This window comes from Octodon degus, unplaced genomic scaffold (genome assembly GCF_000260255.1).
Source record: "Octodon degus isolate 3935 unplaced genomic scaffold, OctDeg1.0 scaffold00008, whole genome shotgun sequence".
NCBI classification, from domain to species: Eukaryota; Metazoa; Chordata; class Mammalia; order Rodentia; family Octodontidae; genus Octodon; species Octodon degus.
This window is the reverse complement of record NW_004524584.1, coordinates 14,429,975-14,440,562: the sequence shown is the minus strand read 5'-3', so window position 1 is coordinate 14,440,562 and position 10,588 is coordinate 14,429,975. Positions and strand designations below refer to the sequence as shown.

The 10,588-nt window shown below is 49.9% G+C and overlaps 1 protein-coding gene across 1 annotated transcript in view; it reads left to right on the top strand.

Moving 5' to 3' along the window:
• The first annotated feature begins 5,065 nt into the window (after positions 1–5,065).
• The window catches only part of Lamb2 (laminin subunit beta 2), a 14,022-nt gene continuing 8,499 nt past the window's right edge, over positions 5,066–10,588 (top strand). Inside the window, exons 1-16 of the mRNA XM_004625087.2 lie at positions 5,066–5,168; positions 5,251–5,336; positions 5,463–5,635; positions 5,723–5,858; positions 5,938–6,011; positions 6,405–6,593; positions 6,684–6,747; positions 6,980–7,182; positions 7,272–7,392; positions 7,698–7,886; positions 8,087–8,266; positions 8,375–8,487; positions 8,728–8,807; positions 8,891–9,023; positions 9,191–9,349; positions 9,425–9,552. Of these exons, the coding sequence (XP_004625144.1) occupies positions 5,252–5,336; positions 5,463–5,635; positions 5,723–5,858; positions 5,938–6,011; positions 6,405–6,593; positions 6,684–6,747; positions 6,980–7,182; positions 7,272–7,392; positions 7,698–7,886; positions 8,087–8,266; positions 8,375–8,487; positions 8,728–8,807; positions 8,891–9,023; positions 9,191–9,349; positions 9,425–9,552 (2,027 nt within the window). The 5' untranslated portion in view covers positions 5,066–5,168; position 5,251. The remainder of the gene's footprint in view (positions 5,169–5,250; positions 5,337–5,462; positions 5,636–5,722; positions 5,859–5,937; positions 6,012–6,404; positions 6,594–6,683; positions 6,748–6,979; positions 7,183–7,271; positions 7,393–7,697; positions 7,887–8,086; positions 8,267–8,374; positions 8,488–8,727; positions 8,808–8,890; positions 9,024–9,190; positions 9,350–9,424; positions 9,553–10,588) is intronic.

The following is a 10,588-nucleotide window of genomic DNA, read 5'->3' as shown; positions in this document are numbered from 1 at the left end:
TTTTTTTTTTTTTTTTTTTTTTTTTTGTACTAGGGATCAAACTCAGGACCTTGTGCTTGCCAGGCAGGTGTTTAAATCACTGAGCTATCTCTCCAGCACAATGAGTCTTTGTATGCTGTCTAAATCTCCAGGAAATCTGAGAGAACTTCTGAATATGGGTTCTGAGAGGCTGCCCAGAGAGCCCATGCCCCAGGGTGAAATCAGATCTAAACCACTGAAAACCTGCTCAAGTTCTCATGAGAAGTCTACGTTCAGGGGCTTGCAGACTGTTCTATGCAGTTGTACAGCATCCTGTGGCCAACAGGTCATGCCTATTTCCCCAGCCAGCTTTCCCTCCACCTAATCTATCTCATTATCTGCTTCTCTTGCTGGGACCACTGCTTGGCTCTAATGCGGTTGCACATGTCTTCCTCATGTTGCTATATTCTAGAATCTGAATGGTGATTCTCAGAGAGGCTTTTTCTCTACTGCTTATCACTCTGCTATCTTCTGTTTTTCTCTAAGGCAGGGTAGCATTGCAGAGGAGAAGCAGTTTATGGCAGGCAGAAGGTAGCAAAGCAAGCAAAGGACCACTACAGTTTTTCTATTCCTTATCTCTTATCCAATCTACTTAGGGCAGCTAGCACTCACATCCTTAATCCTATTGCCCTTGATCATAGCATTGTACCCTGAATCAACTCCAGCATTACATACTGTAGATCCAACCACCTATGAAAACATCGCCCTTATAATCATGTGAGGCTTTGGGGGGACATCTAGATATAAACCATAATAGGTATATTCCCTGAGTGAGAAATTATGGCTAGGCTAATTCTCTATCTCCCTATAGAAGGAAAATGGCTACATTAGTTCACATTCCACAGGCCATAGAATAGATTGACCAAAAGAGAATTGTGGCTCAGGGGACAATGTGAACACCTGGAAATATTATACTGGTAACTACACCATGCCAAGGCCTTCATCTGGCCAAAGCAGGACACAAGAGTCCAAGCTGAGTCATAGGGAGGGGGGACAGATGGATGGGTAGCAGGAGAGGAAAGACTCTAGGCCAATGATGGTGAGCCTTTTAGGGAGGGCCAAACTGCAACCTAAAACCCACTTATGTATCTCAAAAGGACACCACCACTGTTAAACCTAAAAACCGGTTTTTGTTTAGAAAAAACATCTCATACATTAATCCCAGAGTGCTGGGATTATACCTGTTGTGCTGCTATGCCTGCTTATTAGTAGCCTTTATCAATTTGTATTATATAAAAAACTACCATGATTTATTTTGGTCTATACAACCTTCAACAACTAGTTTGCAAAATTCCTGAAAATTTTGATTTGGGCAGTATCTCAATTCTAAAACCCTTGCCCCATAGGACCTTTAGGCAGTGATTTATCCATGTCAGTCAGATGGGGTTTCAGGTTCAGTCCTACTGCTGAAGTTACAGATGGCCCAAGTAGGTATGACAGGGCAGCAGAAGGGCCTATATGGCTTGATAGCCATGGTTCAGGCTGCAGGAGAGCCAGTACAGAGCCCAAGAGCTACTGAAGAAGATTCAAAGCCTCTGGACCAGCCTGGAGGGTGCATTGTTGTATGAATGGGAGGCAGGCAGAAGGTAGCGTACTATCATATAGGACAGTCAGGGTCAGAACAGGGATGTTGTATAAGAGACAGGGCTAGGTTCAGATTCTGTATGGATCTGGGTAAGGTTCAGAACAAGTGGAAAGCTATTGAGTAGTGTTAAGGCTTATCTAGATATTCAAAACTTCATGTGAACATAGGCAGGAGTTTTGGGAGGTAGCTGCATCTACAGTGTGTGATGCTGAGAATAAAGATGTGGTGCTGGGAGGGATTCATGGTGCAATACTAGGATTAAGGGTGCCCTGCCCTTGATGTGAGTTCTGTCTGCTCTAAGGGTGGGTAGGGTAGCCTGGTTAGAATAAAAGGGATACAAAGAGGGCTGCGGGACTGGGCATGATGGCACATGCCTGTAATCCCAGCACTCAGGAAACTGAAGAAGGAGGATTGTTATGAGTTTGAGACCAGCCTGCTGTGAGACCCTGTCTTAAAAAGTCCAAAAAAGAAAAAAGAAAAAAAAAAAAAAAGGCTGGGGTTGTATCTTGCTGCACTGGTACTTTGTTGCTAGCTGCTTTAATGTCTTCTGCCTGCCAGGAGCTCTATTTCTTCTGGCACCCTCTCTTGCCTTGGAGCTAGCCAAATATGAATGGAAACCTCTACAAAATGTGAGCCAGAATAATAAACCTTTCCTCCTTTAACTTTTTTTTTTTTTTTTTAACCAGGGATTGAACTCAGGCCCTTGTGCTTGACAGGGAAGCACAAGTGCTTATTCCACTGAGGCATCTCCCTGGCCCCATCCTCCTCTAACTTTGGATGTTGGCTATTTTGTCCCCGCAATGAGAAAAATAAGACAATTAGGATCAGGTTTCATAGAGTTAGGGCTGAGGTCAGAGTTAAGAGTTGTGATAGATTTTTTAGGGACAGGGGTCAGAGCCTTGTTCATATGACCTGATTTCCAGGGTTAGAACACCAATTAGGACTGAATGAGCAGGAACTGAGAAAGGGCTTCCACCCTGTAGGCCCTGGAACAGGGCTGCTTGAGTGCATGCAGTGGGTACCACTACATATACCACTTGCTATGAACCCTGGAGCCACCTGGGTGACTCAGTTAAACCCTAGAGTTGATGTAGGCATCTCCTAACCTTTCTTTTTTTTTGGTACCAGGGATCAAACTCGGGACCTTTCCCTTACCAGGCAGGCACTTACGTGGCTGAGATATATTCCAGGGTCCCCTCTCATAAACTTGAGAAACCAGAGTCTACTGAGTGCTTGCTGACCCTGACTAATCCCTGTGTACCTCTCCTGATATCCCCATTGGCCCTCTGATCTTGAGAAAACAGATCACGTAACTCCATGAAGCCATCTAGCGTCCCTGACTGACTATGATGGGTCCCTAAACAGAAGCCAGACCAGAAGCACTCAGAGACCTACAAATGCCCAGGACTCAAGTTCGTTCCCAGTGCAGGGGCTCTCAGCATGGTATTTGGGGGCTCATGCGGGATCCCAATTACTGGGATCCATTTGGGAAGCCAGAAATTACTGAGACCCCCTGCACTGGGAACGAACTTGGGTCCCGGGCATTTCTAGGTCTCTGAGAGCTTCTGGTCTGACTTCTGTTTGAGAACCCATAACAGACCTCAGTCTCTAGTAATCTAAAGTTTGGAGTCATCTCTAGCATCCCAGAGATCCCTGGATGAGACCCTGGAGTTCACTAGAGACTACTCCAAAGAGGCCACTCCAAGGCTCAGCCCACCCCAGTGCTCTTCCCTTATTTCCTGTACCAGGGTGTTTCCCCCTGTCCCCCTTCCTCCCCCCAAGCTTCAAAAGAAAAAAGGCTTGTCTGGCCCCAGAAGTAATGTTCACAGCAATGGCTCAAAGCAAGCCTGCCTCAAATACCCAAGGACTCTAGGGACAACGCTACCCCCTCCCACCGTGGTCCCAGGGGCCTGGGTGGGGCGGGTGCCTCCCAGTTGCTCACATTCCATCCACAGGCTCCTGTGCTTCTGGAGGGTTGGAAGGTCTGGAGCGGATAAATAGCAATAAGATTTGGATTTACTTGCTGCTACCAATGCCCCTTATCTTTTAATTAATTTTTAAATTTTATTTGTTTATTTATGCTTTGGCACCAGAAATTGAACTCAGGACATTGTGCTTGCCAGGCAGGTGCTATACCACGAACTATATCACTAGCCCCTTTTCTTCTCTCCTCTCCTTTCCTTCCTCCTCCTCCTCCTCCTCTATTTTATTTTTGAGACAACATCTCACATCTCACTATGTAGTTAAAGGCTGGTCACAAACTTACTATATAGTCCAGGCTGGTCTTGAACTCCCAATGATCTTGCTCATCCTCTTGAATGCTAGGATTACATGTGTACACTACCAAGCCCAGTATTTATTGATTAGTGTGTGTGTGTGTGTGTGTGTGTGTGTGTGTGTGTGCGCCAGTGGTTGAACTCAGGACCTTTTGCTTGCCAGGCAGGCATTTATGCCTCTGAGCTATCTCCCTGGCCCCACCACCAAAGCTGGGTGCCCATTTTTGTACTGGGAAACTGACTACAATTTTCATGCCTATTTGCTGGGGTGAGTAGGAGCAGCTGAGCTCTCCAGAGCCTTGCTTCCTGCAGGGTGTGGCCTTTGTTTATATTTCTCAGGGTCTATCATGTCCTATAGCCTGCAGAATTCCCCAGTGCCAGGCTGGTGGCATAAGCCTGTAATCCCTGCACTTGGAAAGCTATGGCTGGAGGATGGCTATCAGTTTGAGGCCATCCTGGGCTACATAGTGAGACTCTGTTTCAAAAACAAAACAACACCTCCCTGTAACCTTGAATAGGGAAATTTGGTGCCCCTGTTTGTACCCTTCTACCTCTCTACTGATGCTGCACCCCTGAGATCAACTGGCTGGATTGGCAGTGATTTCCAAGGTGACACAAGACACAATGGCTATCAGCTCCTTGGCCCTGTATTCCAAAAGTCAAAGACCAGAGAAACTGCTTATGTGCTTCTTCCAAGTCTCCAATCTGGTGTTCTCTCTTTCTGCTAAAGCATACCCCTCCCCCACCTTTCCCAGTCCCTGAACAGGTCCCCACCTGAGGATTGTTATAGTTTATATCTGGATGTCCTTGCGAAGCCTCAGGAGCTCATAGGTAGGGCTTTTGGGTGACTGGATCATAGGAGTGTGCTACTGGATTAGTCCACTGATGGGTTTATAGCTGGGTACAATGTTGGGAGAGAAAGCCTGTAGCAAAAGGTAGGCCATTGTAGACAGGCCCTCAAGGTATATGTATCCTTTCTTCTGCCTCGATTGCCTCCGGGGCCTGCCTTGCCAAGAACTGTTTCTTCTCTGCCACGCCCTTTGCCATGTGCCCTGCCTTGGAGCCAGCCAACTCTGGGTTGAATCTTACAAACTCTCTGCCAAAATAAACCTTGGATTCTGTTGTCCCATGTTGTACTCCTGCCTGGGGATCCACTCCGTACTTTCCCTTTTGCCGTGCTTCCTAACTTTGCTCAAAGTCGCCACTGGGAGCTGAGAGGGAGGACTGGACCCAACCTAAGACAGGCTGAGGCCCTGGAGGGAAACCAGCCCAGGACCCACAAGGGCAGGGTCAGCACCAGACCCTGAAGGGAAGGGGTGGACTTGGGCCCAACATTTCATCTCTTTTCATTTCTGTTTCCCTCCTTTTCAGGATGGAGTGGGCCTCAGGGGACCAAGGGAGGGACCGGCATAGACAGCCTGTGCCCTGGCACTTTCGACTGGGCCTGCTTCTAAGCGGTGAGGGGGCCTGGTGAGGGCCCAAGGTGTGGGATGTGATGGTGGTCCCGGGTGGTTATCTCTGGGGCACATGGGATGAGGGCTTCCAGATGGGAACAGAGTAGAACCGGCTGACCCTCTCTCTAGTGATAGCCACCACTCTGGCCCAGGCCCCATCTCTGGATGCACCTGGCTGTTCGCGAGGAAGCTGCTACCCAGCCACAGGTGACCTGTTGGTGGGCCGTGCCGACAGACTGACTGCCTCATCTACCTGTGGCCTTCGTGGCCCCCAGCCCTACTGCATTGTCAGTCACTTGCAGGTGCTGCTGGGGGCTGGGTGAAAGGCTGGGTCATGGTAGGGCTGGCAGTGGCTAAGGCACTGATTTTTGACCCCCGACCCAACCCAGGATGAGAAGAAGTGCTTCCTGTGTGACTCCCGGCGCCCTTTCTCTGCTCCAGACAACCTGCACAGCCATCGTATCCAGAATGTAGTCACCAGCTTTGCACCACAGCGCCGGGCAGCCTGGTGGCAGTCAGAGAATGGTAAGGCTGTGGGTGGGCGTGGATTGAGCAGGGATGCCTACCAGAAGTCTGAGTCCTTGACCTCTTACTTCTACCCCAGGTGTTTCCACGGTCACTATCCAACTGGACCTGGAAGCTGAGTTCCATTTCACACACCTCATTATGACCTTCAAGGTACCTGCATATCTGGGAATCTGTGTCAGTCACCCTGCTTCACTCCCCTTTTCCTCATTGCTCCAGCTCCTTAACCCAGGCTTCCTGAGCTCATGTACTTACATGCACAGGGGGCTCTTTTATCCTCCCACCTTCCATGTCTACACTTCCTGGCCTTTTCACATTCTCTTCTACTGCCCCAATCCTAGACTGGGTCAGGTTCTGTCTCCCTGGGACCTATAACCCCTGAGCCTCCTCAGCAGAAGTAGCTGCCCTTCCTGATCTGTTGGCTTTCAGGGTCACTTCCCCCTGTTTGTGAGTTGCTAGAGGGAAATCCCAGGCCAAGCAGGGTTCTGGCCAGCCTGGACTAGGCTTGGATTCTGGTGCCTGCTGATCAATTGTGCCCCCACCCAGACTTTTCGTCCTGCTGCCATGTTGGTGGAGCGCTCAGCAGACTTTGGCCACACCTGGCATGTGTACCGATATTTCTCCTATGACTGTGGGACTGACTTCCCAGGTGTTCCACTAGCCCCTCCGCGGCACTGGGATGATGTAGTCTGTGAGTCTCGCTACTCAGAAATCGAGCCATCCACTGAAGGCGAGGTGAGGGCTGAGATCAGGGTGTTAAGTGGGGAGGGAGGATAATGGGCCTGTGCAAGGGCCAGTATTTCTATGGACTCCCTGCCTTTCCAGGTCATCTATCGTGTGCTAGACCCTGCCATCCCTATCCCAGACCCCTACAGCCCACGTATCCAGAGTGAGTGCTCCATTCTTTGAGACTGGCACAGTCCCAGCGTCTGGTCAAGGACTATTTGGGGCATCAGGAACTATTTTGGATGCTTCCTGGGGCTGGTGCCAAGCCTAGTTTAGATTGGGTGGCAGTAGACAGGAGGTCTCCCAAGGTGACCTTGGCAGCTGCAGCCCCTGGGTGGGTATGGGATGGCAAGGGCTTGCCAGGTCAGATGGCTTCCACCCTTCCCTTCACACAGACTTGTTGAAGATAACCAACCTTCGAGTGAACCTAACTCGGCTTCACACACTGGGAGACCACTTGCTTGACCCACGGCGTGAGATCCGAGAGAAGTACTATTATGCCCTCTATGAGCTGGTTATACGGGGCAACTGCTTCTGCTACGGACATGCCTCACAGTGTGCACCTGCCCCAGGGGCACCAGCCCATGCTGAGGGCATGGTGAGGGGCTTTAAATGGCTGGAATCGGGCTGGTAGGAGAGGGAGGTGTGGTTGGATGGTACTAACACTTTGCCTGCCCACTCCCATAGGTACATGGGGCCTGTGTCTGCAAACATAACACTCGTGGACTCAACTGTGAGCAGTGTCAGGATTTCTATCATGACCTGCCCTGGCATCCAGCTGAGGATGGCCATAGTCACGCCTGTAGGAGTGAGTGAGGCCCTGTCCTTCTTATCCCCAAAACGCTGCAGCCTTTCTATGCCCTAGGTAAAACTGATAGCTAATTGAGCAACCCAGTGTATATCCAGGCTTGATATACCTGATGATCTCCTCAAGCCCTCTTCTGTATTCTGCTTTGTGTAGGATGCCACCTAGCATGATGTTGAGGCCTTGAAGCCTTTAAGGTGCCACCTAAAAATTCTGACCTGTACCAGGGATCTAAAGTGGCATTAGATCTCTCTCTGCCCCTTAGCCCAAAGACCTGTTTCATGTGGCCTCTCCATCCCTCCCCCCAGAGTGTGAGTGCCATGGACACACTCACAGCTGCCATTTTGACATGGCCATATACCTGGCATCGGGCAATGTGAGTGGAGGCGTATGTGACAGATGCCAGCACAACACAATTGGACATCACTGTGAGCTCTGCCGACCCTTCTTCTACCGGGATCCAATGAAGGACCTGCGGGACCCAGCTGTGTGCCGCCGTGAGGCTGGGATTGGGCATGAGGGAGGGAGAGCTGAGCCTGGGGCAGGAACTGGAAAGCCAGATTGCTGTCTAGGTTATAGGGAATTGGGGTAGAGGACTGGTGTGGAACCAGACCAGGAATCCAGGGTGGTGCCTTAGGAGAGGACTGATGTTGGGCTAATTTAGTGAGACTAACCTTGTACCACTTTTTGCTCTCAGCTTGTGATTGTGACCCTATGGGTTCCCAAGATGGTGGTCTCTGTGATTCGCATGATGATGCTGCCCTGGGGCTTGTCTCAGGCCAGTGTCGCTGCAAAGAACATGTGGTGGGCCTTCGTTGCCAGCGATGTCGTGATGGCTTCTTTGGACTCAGTGCTAGTGACCCTCTAGGTTGCCGGCGTATGTACCTTCTGCCTTAATTCCTGGTCTGACTTTTAACCCCTGGTTTTTCACTCCTGACTGAGGTGAACCTGAATTTGGCTAATGGATCGGTCTCTTTCTTTGCAGGATGTCAATGTAATGCTCGAGGTACAGTGCCTGGGGCCACTCCTTGTGATGCCAATAGTGGAAACTGTTTCTGCAAGCGGCTGGTGACTGGACATAGCTGCGACCGCTGCCTGGTGCGACTGGAGGGACCTGGAGTTCTGGGGTCTTGGACTTGTCTTCAGATTGCATGACTGGTGGTTGAGAGGCCTCAGGTCTGGAAGGCCAAGTGCATACACCAGCAGGCCAAGTGCATACACCAGCAGTGTGGGGGCCCTGTGTTCGCTAAGGGGTGGTAGAGGCCAGGGATGTGGTTGAATTTCCTGCTGGTTGGCAAGGGGGTCTTTTTCTGGTCCCTAGCCACCCTTTTCTTCCAGCCTGGCCACTGGGGTCTGAGCCATGACCTGCTTGGCTGCCGACCTTGCAACTGTGATGTGGGTGGTGCCTTGGATCCTCAGTAAGTGCTTAAATGGGTCTTGGGAGGGTCTTGGAAAGGTCTTAGAGAGGAATTCCTTTTTGAGTAACCACAGCTTTCCTTAGGTGTGATGAGGCCACAGGTCAGTGTCGCTGCCACCAACACATGGTCGGGCGACGCTGTGAGCAAGTGCAGCCTGGCTATTTCCGGCCGTTCCTGGACCACCTAACTTGGGAGGCTGAGGATGCCAGAGGGCAGGTGGGGGGGCTCGTGTGTAGGGAGGATGGCTAGAGAGGTGGATGGTCCTTGTAGGGGGTGGTGTACTTGGGTGAGGTCTTGGCAGGAGAAATAGGGTTTGGGGCTAGCGATAGCAGAAAGGGTAATTGCTCACCTGAGCCCCCATTGCTGTCTCCATTGTCTCTCAGGTGCTCAATGTGGTGGAGCGCTTGGCAGTCACCCAGGAGACTCCCTCCTGGACTGGGCCAGGCTTTGTGCAGTTGCGGGAAGGTCAGACACTGGAGTTCCTGGTGACCTCTTTACCAAAAGCCATGGACTATGACCTGCTGCTGCGTGTGGAGCCTCAGGTCAGACCCGTGATAGCTGACTGGACCTGAGCCCCCGGATGTGGGAGTATCTCCTCCATCCTCTTCTTTCCCCAGGTCCCTGAGCAGTGGGCAGAGATAGAACTGACTGTACAGCGTCCAGGTTATGTGGCTGCCCACAGCGTGTGTGGGCATGTGCTGCCCAAGGATGACCACATTCAAAGGACTCTGCAAACAGCTGTTAGGTGAGGGCATCAGTGACAATACCTGCAGTGGTGGTGGTGGGGGCTGTGGCACCTGGAAGACCCCACTGGTTACTTGTCTGTTTCTTCAAAGTTTCCCTCCTGAGTGCTGGGTTTTTGGGGTTTTGTTTTGTTTTGGTTTGTTTTTTTCTTTTTTTGGTGAAACCAGGGATTGAACTCAGGCCCTTACGCTCGCCAGACAAGCGCTTATTCTACTGAGCTTTTTCCCTAGCCCCTTGAGTGCTGTAACAGTGTTACCAGGCACTGTTGGACATGACTGTAGTTATAGGAAGGAAATAAAACAGGGCCTATTCTCAGGGGTCTAGGGTCCAGAGAGCAAGGCAGGAACTAATGAGAAATCATCTAGTGTCAGTGGTTGGAGGGCAGTGGCATTAGAGTGCTCGAACCAGGGATGTAACTGGTCTGGATAATGTTCATTACAGTGTGGTTAGTTCTTTCTTTCTTTCTTTCTTTCTTTCTTTCTTTCTTTCTTTCTTTCTTTAATCATTGTCTTAGTTATTTTTCTTGTTGGACAAAATACCTAACACCCAAAGTTAAAAGGAAAAAGGTTTTTATTTAGCTCACTATTTGTGAAGTTTTCAGTCTATAATCAGCTGTCTTCAAGGCAGAGTAGCATGGCCGAGAGGCAACAGTTCGTGGAGGCAAAAGACTGCTATAAGAGTAAAAAGGGTATAACAAGCCTCTTCCTGCCCCTTTTATCTTATCTAGACTGCTGAGATTAGGGCAGTGCAAATCCAATCAGTAGAGTGATCCAATAATCACCCAGCCTTGATCCTAGGACCCTTAATTCCAGTATTGCATTATGAATCAGTCACAAACTCTAGATTTAGCTGCCTCCAAAAAAGCCTGTCCCCATGACTACATGAGGTTTTGGGGGACATCTGGAGACAAACCATAACAATCATTTTTAAAAAATTATTTATTTATTTGTTTGTTTATTTATTTAGTGTGTGTGTAGCCAGCTCAGCCCACCAGAGGGTGGGGCTGGCTGGCATGTGGTGCTGGGGGATTGAACCAC